General features: G+C 37.0%; 1 protein-coding gene and 1 pseudogene across 1 annotated transcript; one reads left to right on the forward strand and one right to left on the reverse strand.

Moving 5' to 3' along the window:
- Positions 1-7841: 7841 nt before the first annotated feature.
- On the reverse strand, positions 7842-8471 carry LOC148102937 (uncharacterized; annotated as a pseudogene).
- A 3688-nt stretch (positions 8472-12159) lies between these two features.
- On the forward strand, positions 12160-16228 carry LOC148102938 (immunoglobulin mu heavy chain-like). Its single transcript, XM_087840413.1, has 7 exons — positions 12160-12178; positions 12403-12519; positions 13661-13957; positions 14621-14674; positions 15056-15373; positions 15795-15928; positions 16211-16228. The coding sequence occupies exons 1-7, from the start codon at positions 12160-12162 to the stop codon at positions 16226-16228; spliced, it is 957 nt and encodes a 318-aa protein (XP_087696539.1).
- Positions 16229-16813: the final 585 nt, after the last annotated feature.

Raw genomic sequence — 16813 nt, forward strand, 5'->3', positions numbered from 1 at the left:
CTCTCTCTCTGTCTCTCTCTCTCTGTGGGTGAACTTATTATTGTACTTTATTTTATTTTTTAACTCCAACTACAGAACAACAACAGCATAATTTCATCATGTAACATTGTATTTTGTGCTGTCCTTGATTAAATAAACTTAACTACACCATGGAGGCAGTGATCAGGGAGATGCCTAGCTACAAATGGATATTTTGTTATACAAGTTGTCTTTTCTCAAATGTAGCATACAGATGGAAATTGAAACTGATACTCTTACTCTAACATCAATATTCTAACATTTTAGGACTGCACAAACAGACTTATTTTCAGAATTTACGATAGCAAAAAGTATTTATATGATTTTTTTTTCTAAGTATTTTTTATTCATCTTTAAGCGTGAAAAGATGAATAAAAATACCTAAGAAAAAAATCCTGTTTGAGGTTGTCATAATTCATGCATGTCAGGGTTAAATAACAATAATTACAATGAAGCATGTCATACATCTATAGCAACATTAACGACCAGTGGGTGGCAGGGTATGGAGTGACACATCAGTGTCCAATGTAGTGGTTTTGTGCACGTATACCATCAACACTGACACAAATACAAGAAAACAGCCTTTGAATAGCTATTCTATGACAAAAACATTCTTCTACTGGGAACAAAGTGATCAGTAAATAAAGAAACACTGGCAGTTAAAAACATCTGCTTCCTGTATCTGCTTCCTCTTGACAAAGTCTTTCTGAAAAGTCTTGCATGAAGTCTTTTTCATGACAGATTTAGTAGTCAGCAAAATGAGTGGTCATGTTTTGAATTCTGCATACAAAAACATATGAACATCATGTTATTGTTATAAGGACTAGCAAGGGCACAAATATTCATTATAGAAAAGATATAGAGTTAAGATATTTTGAATAATAAGATTTTAAAAAGACTACCCATAGACCAGCATATACATATCAAATACAGTATAAGAACAAGAAGCACACAAATAATAATTACTGCAGTAAATTGAAAAGCACTAACTTCTGCTGCAACCAATCTGTCAGAGTTTGAGCTTTTAGGACAGGTGTAATTGCAGTAGTGTCACTATTTTTTAGATGGGTTTTGCTTTAATTACAGTTTAATTAACTCGTTTTATTCATTCAGTTTAGTTTGATTTGACAGATAATACAAATGGAAGGAAATATCTGTATTACCAAAATCACTGACGTTTTATTGTTTTGTTTTCTTTTGTTTTTCTTTTCAATATTATTTCCTTGGATGATTTCTTGAGAGCCTGACTGTAAACCAAGTTTCCAAGTGGGAACAATAAAATGACCAAACCACAAATTATTATTATTTTTGTATTTTTCTTTGAAAGTTTTAAATACGAAAGAATATCTACTTTACTGCTTATTGGTTTAAATATAAGCAGAAAATATGCCACAGTGGCAACTACATGTGGCATATTCTTGTATTACTGTCTGTCACTGTGTATATAACTGGGCTGGCCACAGTGATTCACACAGTAACAAAAACATCCTTATGAGAGTAAAGGTACGTTTGCCGTAAAAGCGATGTATATGTAGTACATATACAAAGGGACCTTGATTAATATATAGTCAGCTCTTTAGCATCCTTATCCTTACCAGAATTTCTTACAATCGAGAAGAAAGATGTTATATAACAATCAACATCAGAGGATTGACTTTTTTGGCCACTAAATGTTGGGAATTCACACACACACACACACACACACACACCCATTAGGGCTCACAGTAATTATAGATATTAGATATGCTGCAGTTGTACTGTACCAAATTTTTTGTTGCGTTTTAATGTGCATGATAAGGGCCACAACTACAGATCCCTACCAAAGAAGACCAGTTAAGCTCTGCAGGTGTGGGTCATAATCAGCCAGGGTTTTGTGAAACCTAGGCAAGGCAAGGCAAGGCAAGTTTATTTGTATAGCACAATTCAACAACAAGGTGATTCAAAGTGCTTTACAGAGACATTAGAAACAAAAACAAATAAAAAGCATGATTTAAAATTGATTAAAACAAGCAAACAAACTAACTAATTAACAAACAAACAAACAAACAAAACAGTATATAAAATCAAAACAGATAAAATCAGAACAGTAGATAAAATAAGTAGTTAAAATGTAAGTTTTGAAATTTAAGCTTAAGTGCGGATTTGGTGCTTTATTCAAATGCAGCTGAGAACAGGTGAGTCTTCAACCTGGATTTAAATAAACTGAGTGTTTCAGCTGATCGGAGGCTTTCTGGGAGTTTGTTCCAGATATAAGGAGCATAAAAGCTGAATGCGGCTTCTCCGTGTCTGGTTCTGACTCTGGGAACTGATAAAAGACCGGATCCAGATGACCTGAGGGATCTGGAAGGTTCATACTGGGTCAGGAGGTCACTGATGTATTTTGGTCCTAAACCATTCAGAGCTTTATAGACCAGCATCAGAACTTTAAAGTCTATCCTCTGACGGACAGGTAGCCAGTGTAAAGACCTCAGAGCTGGACTGATGTGGTCCACTTTTTTGGTCTTAGTCAGGACTCGAGCAGCAGAGTTCTGAATGAGCTGTAGTTGTCTGACTGATTTTTTAGGTAGACCTGTAAAGATGCTGTTACAGTAATCAAGCCTACTAAAGATGAATGCATGGACTAGTTTTTCCAGGTCCTGTTGAGACATCAGATCTTTTATCCTTGATATATTCTTGAGGTGATAGTAAGCTGATTTTGTTATTGTCTTGATGTGTTTTTCTAAGTTTAGGTCTGCATCCATCACTACACCCAAATTTCTCGCCTGGTTTGTGGTTTTTAGGTGTATAGACTGAAGTTCTCTGGTGACCTGTAATCGTTTTTCTTTGGCGCCAAAGACTATTACCTCAGTTTTGTTTTTGTTTAGCTGGAGAAAATTGTGGCACAACCAGTCATTAATTTCCTCAATGCAACCTAGACCCACCTGCTTTCACACCTTGGCTCACGTGATTAGGTAGAGGATCATCAGGGGGTCCTTTTGCCCCTCTTTGGGAGGATACTCCCACGGGGTTTAAATCTGGGACTCTCCACCATTTTATCCTAGAACTGAAGAAGCTTCTCGCATGAGAGGTGAAACATCTTCAAGCAACTTAAAGAAGTCCAGACGCTTTTCTTTCCAAGACTCTTAGACTACGATGACCTGGATGACTGAGAACCTTCACAGACAATACCCAACATAGGCTTTACTTTCTAAGAAAGTTAAAGCAAGCTCACCTCCCTTGTCAACTTCAACAGTCAACAATTGAAAGTCTTTACACTTACTGTTGCATGTTGTGGTTCGCCAGCTGCAGAAACCTAAAAGGATCCGCAATGGGTGGTGAATGCAGCAGAGCGTATCATTAGTGCAACTCTAACCCCTCTCAGTGATATTCACACTAAATACCCAATAAAGTTCAGAACCAATAGATTAATAAAAAATTAATTTTAAGTGGCAATACCCCTCCCTAAGATAATTTAATTTTTAACGTGCCATTCTATCCTCCTGTGACACTCTGCATTTTTGTGTTTATTTGGTAAATACTACCAAACTGGGTTTACCTTCATCTATTTATTTTATATTTATGCTATAGTCTTCTTTTGTCTTTTACTTTCAACCTATAGCTGCTTAATGGTTCTTCATTGTTTTGTGAACAATGACATAAAAACTATGTCATATGTCATGCCATAGTAGCCACTTCTTATATGCATAACTGTGATACATTTCATAATTTTGAACATTGCCATTGTGGTGGATTTTTGTATGACATGTATACCTATATAACTATATACACTATATATCTATCTGCACTGAACATATATACTGTAACTCATGTAGAGTCTTAGGCATGAAATGTTTAGCCCTCACACAGACACAATATAAACGTTTTTCATGCAGCACATTCAAACATATGTCTCTTAGAAAATAGTTATATGGTAACAGAGATACTGAAAACAACATACTGAAATCAATACATGGATTATGTGATCATGTACACACACACTAGTTTTAACCTAAAGATATTTGTTTAGCATGATAGTCTAGCGTTGCATTACGGTGCTGTATTGTGACCACAATAATAAAAGACAGGCAAAAACATAAACTCAACTAAGAAAGACAGGTGATGCTGGTACTGAAAATGAGCACCTGCAAAATTAACTGAGTGAGCATTTCATATATGAACTTGAAGAGGGATATTTTCTGCAGTTCTCCTTTCTCTGTTTCCTACTATATGGTATACTTGTGGCTAATACTAATTACTTTACTTACTTCAGGTAAACAAATGAATGGTACTGTGAGAAAAAAAACACACACACACACACACAAAAAAAAATGTAATCACTTGTTCTAGGGATTTGACTCGTGGAGTTTACACTGGGTTCTCCATTGTTTGGGGTCATTGTAAGAGCTGTGGTGAGGGGCTGGGGGTAGTGGGGTGTTGTTCGGTTTAAAAGGGTGTGTTTTGCTGGCGGGGTGTTGAGGTACACATTCAGTCCATGTGATCAAGGGATAAGAGATCAAGGATATTTGTTCATTTGTAACGTCTTAAGCTGACTTAGTGTTTTTGCAGGAAACCCACATGCACACCAAATATCAGGTCAGACTTAAATGTCCTTGGGTTTCTGAGGTGTTCCACACTCAAACTTTAACTCTAAAGCCAGCGGGTAGCTATTTTAATTGGTAGGTCAATCTAGTTTTCAGCTTCAAACGTTATATCCGATAAGAATGGCAGACACCTAATTGTTATCAGTACATTGCTTCATGTTCCCATTCTATCATCGCAGCTAAAATTGATGATTCTATTTACTGCTATAAATCAGAACATGAAGGAGCCAATCTCATGCTCACTACTGTTGGAATCACTGAAAGCAGACATACAGGGTCTAATTATTTTCTCTTCTGCCCACGTAAACAAATCCCATGAAGCAAAACTCCAAGAACCCAGTATTAATATTATTAAACTGAACAAACAAATCGCTATTTTTCCCTCTCCTAGTTGACTTAAACACAAGGTGATTTACGGACTAAATTTGATCTTATTCCCACTAGGGATGCAGAGCGACTTCTTTCATGATCATCCTCACATATAATTCCTCAGATAAAAGATTCATCGGGAACATTGCATAGGTATTCCAGTGTATTAATGCAGTTTTTTACTCATTTTATTCATCTTTATATCAATCTGAATCTCCATCTGTCTCCATTGAAATAAGTTAATTTCTAGACACCCTCAATTTCCCTGTGATAAACTCAGATGCTGCTAAAGAACTTGAGAAGCATATAAAGTAATAGATCTCCCGGTCTGGACGGATTCCCTGTTGAAGTCTTTAAAAAAACGTCAGGATAATCTGTCCCCATTACTGCTTGCGGTATGTAAGGAATCATTGCAACATGATTCTCCCCCCCCTACTCTAACACAAGCCTCAATAAGTATCTTTAAAAAAAATAAGGACACAAATCTTTGCATCTTAGAGACCTCTCTTCTTAATGATGTGAATGCTTAGATCATTGCTAAAGCTTTGGCACGTTGTCTGGAAAATAATGTACAAGCTGTTGTTTCACAGGAGCAAACTAGATTTGCTCCTGTGAGGCAACTATTTTTTTCATCTCTGTACTCTTAAACATCATCTACTCTAAAGTAGTAGTAGTGATCTCAGTCGATGCTGAGAAATGGTAAATGGTAAATGGCCTGCATTTGTATAGCGCTTTACTCAGTCCCTAAGGACCCCAAAGCGCTTCACACTACATTCAGTCATTCACCCATTCACACACGCATTCACACACTGGGGATGGCAAGCTACGTTGTAGCCACAGCTGCCCTGGGGCGCACTGACAGAGGCGAGGCTGCCGGACACTGGCGCCACCGGGCCCTCTGACCACCACCAGTAGGCCAACATGGGGTTAGTATCTTGCCCAAGGATATTTGGCATGCAGCTAGGAGGCAGCCTGGGATCGAACCACCGACCTTCTGATTAGTGGCTGACCTGCTCTGTCACCTGAGCTACAGCCACCCACATAAAGTAAATTTGGGCTGGGAAATGTATTAATTTCATGGATACATCTCCTTTATACATCTCCTCTGTCACAGTGTGCCAAAGCAGACTATGAATTGTGAACAGTAGACCCAAATGAAGACACAAAAGAACGTAGAACAAAACTTGATATTAACAAAAGGCGAGCCGTTCAATAAGGCTGATGAAAAAGGTGCAAACAAAAGAAAAGTCAAACTGATGCAAAGCTAAACATTAATCTAAACTGGGAGAACTAAAAAAAAAAAAAAAAAAAAACATGAAGAACCCTGACATGAACTTGAACAAACCTGGACATGAAACTTGGAAACATGGTAAAAACAACAGATGACCTGATAACGAATGAAAAAACAACAACACACAGACTAAGGCTGTGTCCAAATTCAGGGGAAGGATGCTTCAAATGCCATATTTGGAGGTAATGACGTCACAGAAACGCGACGAAGGCTGTCCAAATTCGAATAGTCCTCCAGATGTGGTGACAAATGCGTCCTTATTTTCCCCGAATTTCAAGGATGGGTCTGGTGTATCCTTCGTGTCCTACCATATCTCAGGATTCATTGTGGGCCATACAGGAGATTTTTTTTCTGATAACAATGGTGGTCGAAGCGGGAGAGGAAAACACTTTCAAATTTAAGTATATGAAAATTTGGTGGTACAAAAGTTAAATTTTCATAGTGGTTGTAGTGTTAAGCTTTGGGCATCTGCATAGACTTGTTTTTTTTTTTTTTCATAACCATAAAATAGCTTGTATGGTGGATCCTGTGGTTTCTCCATGTATTGCTGCTTACATACAGCTAATTAACCTTTTAGTGATATGTTTTGGGACCAAAGACCAAACGGCTCAATTTATTAAAATGAGGAGAAAATGATCACCACCTTCACTGGGGTGAAGAATTGGCCACTGTGGGATGGAGGTACAAGAATAAATCAATTTACACATCATATTGATAAGAATATGAATTTGTTAAGCCTCATGCTGTACAGAACCTGTAATGTCCAGATGGAATTCCTCTCGTGTTCTGCTGTGAAAACTTTTGGATTTAGGAGAGGAGCGCAGGAGAGGATGGACAGACTGAAAATACTGGGTCAGAGACCCAGGACTGTGAGATCAAGTTCAAATTTTATTCGCCACATGCAGTGGCTGGTTGCCCTGCAGTGGAATGAACCCGCCCCCCGACCTTACACACACAACACAGACATCACATGGGGGATACAAGTCAGAGAACGGTTGCATTACAGAAAAAAAAAAAAAACACTGAAATGGACACTACAATGGGAAAAGTACAAGAGGAAAAAAAGAGACCTCTACTCATGCTGGGCTACAGGAGGACAGCATGAGAACAGGAAACAAAAAAACTCCTCTGCACAGAAAAGCACATAAATGTCCACAATACAACATTATAGAGCACGTGACCAGCAACAGGGTTGGGTAGGGGATAAGGAATAATCCCAGGCAACACAGCAGCCATCCTGCCACTGCACCGACTCTCCAGCGCGGGCCCAGACCCGCCTCGTGTTCCCAGGAGGCAACAAGCATCGAAGGCATTGGAAGGGGAGGGGGGATGTGTGAATGCTTATCAGTGTAAGTGTATGTGTGTGCGCGTGTCCATAGTTCAGCTGAGACAGTGTCCTTCACCCTATCAGGCTAAGTAAACAGTCTGCTAGCCAACCCAGGTGTCCTTGCATGGGATGGGAAGAATAGTCATCACACAGTCGTTATCAGGGAGTTTTTGTTCGGCTCCAGCCTTGGGCCTGTGCAGCTGGCGCCGTGGTGTCCGCATGTTGATGTTGTTGATTTTTCTTTTATGCGAGCAGCTCAGGAGAATTTCAAGCTGTTCTTTAACTCTGACACTGGTCTCTCAATCTCCCGTTGGAGAGCCGCGAGCCTCCCCATGATGGTATCAAACTTCTGTTCCGTGGTGTTGTCATTCTTTTGATTCTGAGACCCCACAACTGCAGTAAACTGTTCTGCGATGTGATCCAACTTTCACTCAAGGGTCTCATTTTGAGCAGGTCTCTCTCTGATGTATCCAAACATACGCTCAATGATGTTGTTTTGAGTCTTCACGGCAGCTGTAAGCGTCTCCAAGGTGTTAACCATGCTGCGTTCGTTGTGAGAGGTCGCGCCTCGTCCCATCGCTTCGATTCCAGCGGGCAGCCTTGGGGGGGTTTGAACAGCCGGTTCCGCTCTCTTATTTTTCCGATAAGGCAGGGCCAAGCCAGCTTCGATCAGCAAGAACCCTGTTATCATGGTTCCGAATAGGTAGAGATCTTCAGCGTCCTCGATCGACAGTCCCGCCAGGCACACGGTCCTCCAGTTCTGCCACCCGTCCATCGTGTATCCGGCAGGGAAAGTCCCTCCAGGGCACTCGGGCTGTCCCGAGCCCAGACTTCTCGTTAAGAAAAGGGTGTCAGTAGCATTCAGAGACCAGTTGATCAAATCCATAATTCTCTTTTAGGTTTTAGAGAACGACAGTGAGAGACTGTTCGAGGGAAAGTAATACACACGAGACAAGACAAGGACACAAGAGGCTAAGCAGGGAAGATAAGGGTAAGGAGGAGAGGAGAAAAAGTGCGACCGCCTTCGCCAAGAGCCAAGAGAAGATCTTTACCAATGGTATTAAATCCATCTTTTTTAGACTTTCCTGAGGCTCCAGACAAGGATGTCCATCATCCCCTCTATTGTTCGCACTTGCTGTAGAACCTCTGTCAATTTTTCTGAGGTTCTCCTTTATTTTTAGCTGAATTTAAGTTATCACTTTATGCTGATGACTTATTGCTCTATGTCTCAAATCCTGTTCTCTTCATATCATCAATTATATCTGCTTTTCAGAGATTTGGTTCATTCTCTGGCTATAGAGGGATCTAGGGATCAATGCAACCAGAACATTGAATGCTCTTTTCGCTGTTAATTTCTTGCCTTTAATGTCTAAAATTAAACAGGACCTCCAAAGATTGGGAAGCGTACATCTCTTGCTTATCAGAATAATCAGTGCAGTTAAAATGAACATTTTACCCAAATTCCTATTCCATTTTTCTTGCCAAATAATTTTTTCAAAACAACTGATCAAACTATTTTGGACTTCTTATGGTGAAAAAAGGCACCTGGGATCTTCAAAATCCACACTTCAGAAATACAGTCCTGCATCTGATAATTGCAACCAATGCCATGCTCCCTCCTGCAAATTAACAGATATGTTTTGCTGTAGCTCACTACTCACTCGCTTTTGGCAGAATTATGTTGCTACCATGTGAAGGATATTTTCAACGATCTCAACCAGGTGCGCATAAATAGCTGGCATCATGACACTGATTATATCTCACACTTTTTTGTACTCACTATACAACTTCTGATCAGATTGTCAGGGCTCTGTGTGCGGGCAGGTAGAGATGTGGATCCAAATGCAGGACTCTGAGACGGAAATGTAACTGAAGACCACAGCTTTATTGCTGGCACCAAACAAAAACAGAAATCAAACCACGAAACCGCAAACTGGACCACACAGGCAGGATCTGAGGGTACGACACGACGCTGAGCACAGGAAAACACAGGGCTAATATACACAGGGTGGTAATCAGGGAATGGGCAACAGGAGGGAGACACAGCTGGGAGAAATTGGATTAACGAGACAGGGGAGCAGTAGAACTGAACACACTCACATGAGACATAGACCTTCACAATAAAACAGGAAATAAGAAACCACTAAACAAAGACGCAGACAGGATATAACACATGCAACTCAAACAATACATGCAACAACAAATCCTTAAACACGGATAAACAGAAACATGAAACTAATCATCATCATCATCATCATCATCACCACCACAAGCCCTACAAGAGAATAAGAAAACAATCCATAATGCAAAAACACACCAAAATAACTGAAACACAGATTCGTCATAAAACCCAACAAAGCACCAGAGAAACATAAAGAACAATCCATCATTCAAAAATAAACCAAGACATAAAAAAACTCCAAATGCTGGGTCAATCCGACCCAGGACCGTGACACAGATCCTCGAGTATTAATATGTATACCTGACACATGCATTCATACAAAACAAGTCAACCATCCTGCCAGTGGGATTAAGGCCAGGATACCTAAGCTAAGGAAATCCTCGAAAGTTGGTTCATCTGGACATAACAGTTTCCAAGTGACTCCTTCAGGCGACTGAGGAAGTCACGAATGGATGAGTGATGAAACATTTCCCCCATTAAAAACCCTAGGTCCAGTTGAACAGAATCAACTTTTAGGAAATAATCAGATAGCATCAAACACCATACAAATCAAGCGAAGACCAAGTAGTTGTTTCTGTTATACTTTTGACATGAGGTCTGCCTGAAGGACTCTGGTATTTGGTGTATTGTAATGTATTGATGCATGGAAAAGTCCTCAAGGTAAAAAAAACAAACAAAAAAAACAAAACAAAACTGGCAGGCCTGTATGGGTCTAAGTATAGTCTTGCATTCATTCTCTGATGACTTGTTTAGACCACTGAAACACAAAAGGACCCAAGTGGATGCAGAAAGACAGACTAACACTGATGTTAGGGGTTATGAAATTAATTAAGCAAGCTGACTGAATATTCACAAGTATGCACTAAACATTGTGGCTGTGTGATATATCTATAAAGTACTAAGAGTGTTTGGTACCATAAGTAATTTCAGCCTTTAAAATTATTGGTTCCATAGTCCAAAGGGTGTTTACCTATTTTAGGACATTAATACATTAAATAGATTAGATATTAGATTAGATCTATTTGAAAATGAATAATTAACTTCTGTTGGTGGTTTGCTATACATACTGCAGTTAACAAGAGGAAGTTCACATATATCTAATTTTATAGAAGCCAAACCACAGGAAATAGATGTCTCAAAGGAAATTGCTTATAAAAGGCACAGAGGGAACTGCTTTTTCATACTTCCTTGGTTTAAATTAAAAAAGTATTTGTATTACAAGCAGACTGTAACAGATCACTGTGACAGCTATGGCTACTTTGACTACTGGGGGAAAGGAACACAAGTCACAGTAACTTCTGGTAAGTAACAATCTAATCTGTTTTGAGTGAACACAATTCTGTATTTGTCATTTAATGAAAGATTGGTTACACTGTGTGCTTAATTGACATTGGCGGTAAAGTAAAACATCTGTGAAAATAACAGATTTATCCAGTTTATTAGGTTAGTGTAATCACATGAAAAAATATTTTTGCACTGAAGTACAATTAAAATCTGTCACTGTGACTACTTTGACTACTGGGGAAAAGGAACCACTGTGACTGTCACAACAGGTAAAAACATATCTGTATTTTTTTTCTACAAAATCTTTTTAAAATACTTTTTAATTCATTAAATTTAGACTTCGGTGGCACTAACAGAGCTTTAAAGGAACTTGGTTTTTGTGTGTTGGATATATTGAGATATTACACTGTGATGCTGCTTTTGATTACTGGGGAAAAGGAACAATGGTCACTGTCACAACAAGTAAGACAAGCTTCATATTCTCCTTATTAAAAAGGTTAAACTTTCACAGTTTAATTTAAAAGTTCAGTGTGGTTGTTTTTGTATGTTGCATATTTTTGAGATTTTATACTAGACACTGTTTTGGACTACTGGGGATAAGCCACAACCAGGTAAAGGGATCTGATTTCTTTTTCTTTAATGTTGACATTTAAGTTCAAAAACACTGTGGAAACCATGCACTGTTTTAATTTCTGGTTTATTGCAAGGCTACAGTCTGTAGCCATGATTTTAACTCTGGTAATTAAAAACTTTGTGACCTTTAATTTAATTGGAACATAACTCAAATTCAAATTTTATTTGTCACATACACAGTCATACACAGTACGATATGCAGTGAAATGCTTAGACAACTGCTCGTGACCTAAAGAAACAGAAAAAAAGGCTATGAATAAGATAGGAAATAAATATGAAAATTAAATATGAAAATTAAAACTATGTAATTAAAACTATGTAAACAATTATTGAGTTTAGAGTGGTTCTAATTATTTCAAATATCAGAAAAATGTTACAAATTAACAGGATATCTGAAAAGTTAGTTGTTGTGAGAGGTGCAAACGACTCCGTTAACTGTGATAACTGGGCTTTCGACTACTGGGGGAAAGGTACAATGGTTACAGTCACAACAGGTAAGGCAATTGAAATATGTCCTTAATCTTATTATTTTGAGTTAAAAACTTTGATATTTTCCGAAGAAACAGTGTGTTAGTGTACAGTGTATTCCCACTGTATTTGTAAAATACTGCAAGTCAAGTGTGAGGTAATTTCTGAAGACTCAGTTTAAACACTTGGTGGTGAAAAACAGGTTTAACTCAGTCTTTTCAATCTCAATTTGCACAAACAACATGAAAAAAAAACAAGTATGCCAAGATGGAAAGTCTGTTTTTGTATGAAGTGGTGAATAACTTGTTAGACTGTGACTACACTTTTGACTACTGGGGAAAAGGCACAATGGTCACCGTCACATCAGGTATGAATTGATGTATTTTTCATTAAAGACAGAATTTTTTTTTATCAGCTACGACAATACATCAATTGAGATAAATTCAGCAAAGAAAGTCATTATTGGAACACGTTGTAGCCAAAAGAGCAAAGAATTTGTAAAAAACAAAAACAAAAAAAACAACAACAACATAATTTATTTATATTAGTTATAACTATATCAAGAAGTAAGTGTTTTAAACTTATTTTATTTTTCTCTGAGACAAAATTGGAATGTCATAGTAATTAATTTGTGTAAGAAGTAAGACAAGACTCGGTTAACTGTCACAAATGAGCTTTTGACTCATAAGAAAATGGCATCAAGATAAAAATGTCATTAGGTAAGACTTGTCCTATTTAAAATCTGCATAGGATATGTTTCGGATAGAGAAATTCATTTTACAAGTTATAATATAACTTCACGTTATGTGAAGTTTTACTTCAAAATACAGTTATGTTAATGTACATTTATTGTGAAAAATATTCTCAAACGTGATGATGTCAAAATGGGTATAATTTGGTGATTTAATAAGATTTCAATCTAGTGGGATTAAAATTAATGTTGAATTAGACTTTTTCCATATCATGAATAGATTAGCCTTTTGATATCATGAAAGAACTAGATTCTATACTGTGCTACGGTGTTTTTGACTATTGGGGAAAGGGGACAACAGTCACTGTTTCATCAGGTAAGATTGCCATCTCATTTCAGAGATCACTGCTTAAGTTGGATCAAATTTATTGTGTTTTTGTAAGAATTTGCCATCAACACTGTGAAAAGACATTTAACAACTTTACACTATGCTTTTCTAATGATTTCTGTTCATGTTCTACATTTAAAATAATGTTCTAATTTATGTGTTGAATAACAGAAAAGTTAAACTTACTTATACTATTTGGGGAGCCTGATGAACCAACTGCCTCTAAAAAAATGTTGTACAGAAGGATTCAGGCACTTGAAATTTTTTTGTATTGTACATTTAGAAAAGGCAATGTCTTCACGCTGGCCTTTATTAAACAAAATGGTCCTCTCGTGTGTTTTCTCTTTAATCATTTCTAAGAGAAAACGTCTGATATATTATTGTAACTCTATTCCGGTATCTTAATTAGTGTTGTCTCCCCTTTCTTAGCCACTTCAACTGCACCCACTGTGTTTCCTCTGGTACCATGTGGTTCTGAAAGTGGAGATATGGTCACTCTTGGCTGCCTTGCCACTGGCTTTAACCCTCCTGAAGTGACTTTCTCATGGAGCAACGACAGCGGTCCCTTGACAGACTTTATCCAGTACCCTGCAGTACAAAAAGGCAATGTTTATACTGGAGTCAGTCAAGTCCAAGTGAGGAAACAGGACTGGAATGAACAACAGACTTTAAAATGTGCTGTGAATCACGCTGCTGGGATTGCACAGGCTCGTATCACAAAGCCACGTAAGCCTCATGCTAAGTCACATTTGTGTTAGTTATTTTCTGAGCATTATTTACAATTACCACATGACAACATTGATAATATATTCCAAAGTTAAGCAATTTGAATGAATTTAAACTTTTACAAAAATTAGAATTGAACTGATGTGTAATGCATTATCAAATGCAGTAACCTTTTTCAAGTTGATCTTTTTTTGTTAGTTGTTTTCAGACCAGTAATTACAATTACTCTTAAATTATTACTGTCTACACCTAGTGATTGCTACCTCTGATAAGAACACAAGTTAGCTCTCTTTAGTTCTCAATTTTATTGGTTTTGATGTTTTTGTTAGTGGAAGCAGTAATAAGGCCATTTTGAACTGCTAACATTGACAAAATAAATCTGAACATACCGAGGAATTATTGTTTCAACCTTTAAATAAATATTATATATAAATATGCTGTTTGTGCCAAATAACCAACATAAAAGCAAATATTTTGCCTTATTAAATAGCACGACTTATTCCTACATTTTTCTAAATGTATAAATAGAATGCTCAGTCATTTTATTTTGTTACTACTTTAATCTAACTAAATCAATATAGTAGGAACACAGTATCACAGTTTCCCTCAACTTCTGTATCCTGCTTTTGCATACATACATGTGTGCATGTCTTTGTATTGCAGAGGCGTCTAAGCCAAATCCACCTGTGAACAATACTGACCAAGACAACATCGGAGGTGAGTAACTCATAGTTGTTGTTGTTGTTTTTGAAAAAAACAAAACACTTTAATTCTTTAATAAAACAAGGTAAACCCATAAAACCAGGTGAGCCTTATGTATATATATGCATATATGATTGATTTTATTAGTTTATTTTAGTTGTCTTGTATTGACATTAAAGTGTTAGTGGTATAACATATTATGAAAGTAGTAGTTTCATTTAAATAATTTTGATGTTTCACCAACTGCAGATCCGACAAACAGTATGTTAAGTTTACACACATACACACACACACCTTTCTGTCTGTCTACATATATACATTTGAACTCAGTGTCTTCACTTTAAAATCGAACATAAATGTCTCTGTATAACTGACTATCTCTTTCTGATGGGACAGAGCCAACAGTAGCAGTCTACATCCCCCGACAGCAGGACATTGGATATAAAGAAATCACTCTGCTGTGTCTGGTCACCAGTACTGTGGATGAGACATATAAAATCGAATGGTCAGAAATGTTTGGAGACAAACAAGGACCTTATGTTACAGCCACCGACGTCCCTGCACAGCAGAGCAAAAATGACCAGAAATGGCGAAGTATGAGTCTTTACACCACCAGTAAGGCAAACTGGAACAAAAAAGGTCCAACCACAGTGTTTAACTGCCGTGTCGGAGTCGGACCTAAACATATTGTCAAACCAGTGTCCAGTGCCGATGGTAATTCCATAGAATGTGACTAACTACTAAGCTTTAAATGTGATATTTTGTGCTTGTGTCATTCTTTGTCTGTGAGAGTTTTCTATATGAAAACCTGTGCACTTGTGATGTCAGTCACTGAGACAAAATGTTTGTTTTGTTTTCATCATGCCGTTGTTCAGCCTGTGTGAGTCACAGTGTCCAGTTGCTTTTATGTGTGCTGTCTGTTTGAAATAAACGTTGCATGGAAACTCTGGTATATGTGTAGATGAATAGCTTGAAACAACATCAAAAAGCAGACATACACATAAACTGTTCCTTTTTTCACTTTTCCATTAATACTAGTAACAAAGAGGAAAATCACATTATCTCTAATAAACAAATAAAAACAGATGCACATAGATCTCCTCTAACCAAGTGTAATGTATCTTCCACTTCTTAGATGATTTTTGTGATCTGAGTTGGGACGATATCACCACTGAAGACGATTTTGGCAGCCTGTGGTCCACAGCTTCCTCCTTCATATTTCTTTTCATATTCTCTCTCTTCTATAGCATTATTATCAGCCTTCTTAAGGTAAACATGCAATTTACATTTTCTGCATTTCAGTTTTATTGAAGTCTGTGAGTTGTAATGTAGGATAAACCCAGTCACAAGAAAATGCAGTAAATGGGAACTCTAAAGAGCACTTAAATATATATTTTTTTTAATCAGGAATTTTAATGTTCTGTTTGCACTTGAAAAGCACACCTTTTCTAATGTAAATTATACAATTATTTAGCTTATTAAAGAATAAAAAAAAGACATTAGTTTATTTGAGAAATTATAGCCTTTAATTTCCATAATATAATCTTCCAGAACTATCTCCTGGAATAAATAACATGAGGATGTAAATTGAAATTGCTCTTATTAAGAGACTTTTTTAAACTTTCTGATGTTTTCTTTTTGCAGATAAAGAGATCATAACAAATGGGATGGAATGGGTGCGCTTCATTTCTACGCTATTTTTAAAATATGTTTTTCATTTTCTTTTTATGCACATAATCATTTATTTGTTATATTAAATGCCTGTCATATATAAATAGTCAATTAACACATCTGTAAAATGTGTAAAATAGATCAATAAAATGAAACTGCATATTATACTGCATTCTGATATTGATATGACTGTTTTTCTGCTATGGATTCTGTTGTTACTTTAATTCTCAGTAAACAACCATATGAACTGCTCAAGGAAATTAAAAAAAAAAAAAAAACGAAAAGAAGAAACACTACAATGGTCATTTCAATTCTGTAAATACTTCATTACATTACAGTTAGATTAATAAGATTCAGTAAGAAATATTTGGCACCTAAAATATTAAACAGAATATGAATGTGAGGATGTAATAAATATCGAAAGCATTTTTGATGTTGCTCTATTATTTCTCAAAGTTTCTAAGAATAGCACAACAACATCTG

The sequence above is a fragment of the Neolamprologus brichardi genome, chromosome 4 (genome assembly GCF_056152115.1).
Source record: "Neolamprologus brichardi isolate AB-2024 chromosome 4, ASM5615211v1, whole genome shotgun sequence".
Lineage (NCBI taxonomy): Eukaryota > Metazoa > Chordata > Actinopteri > Cichliformes > Cichlidae > Neolamprologus > Neolamprologus brichardi.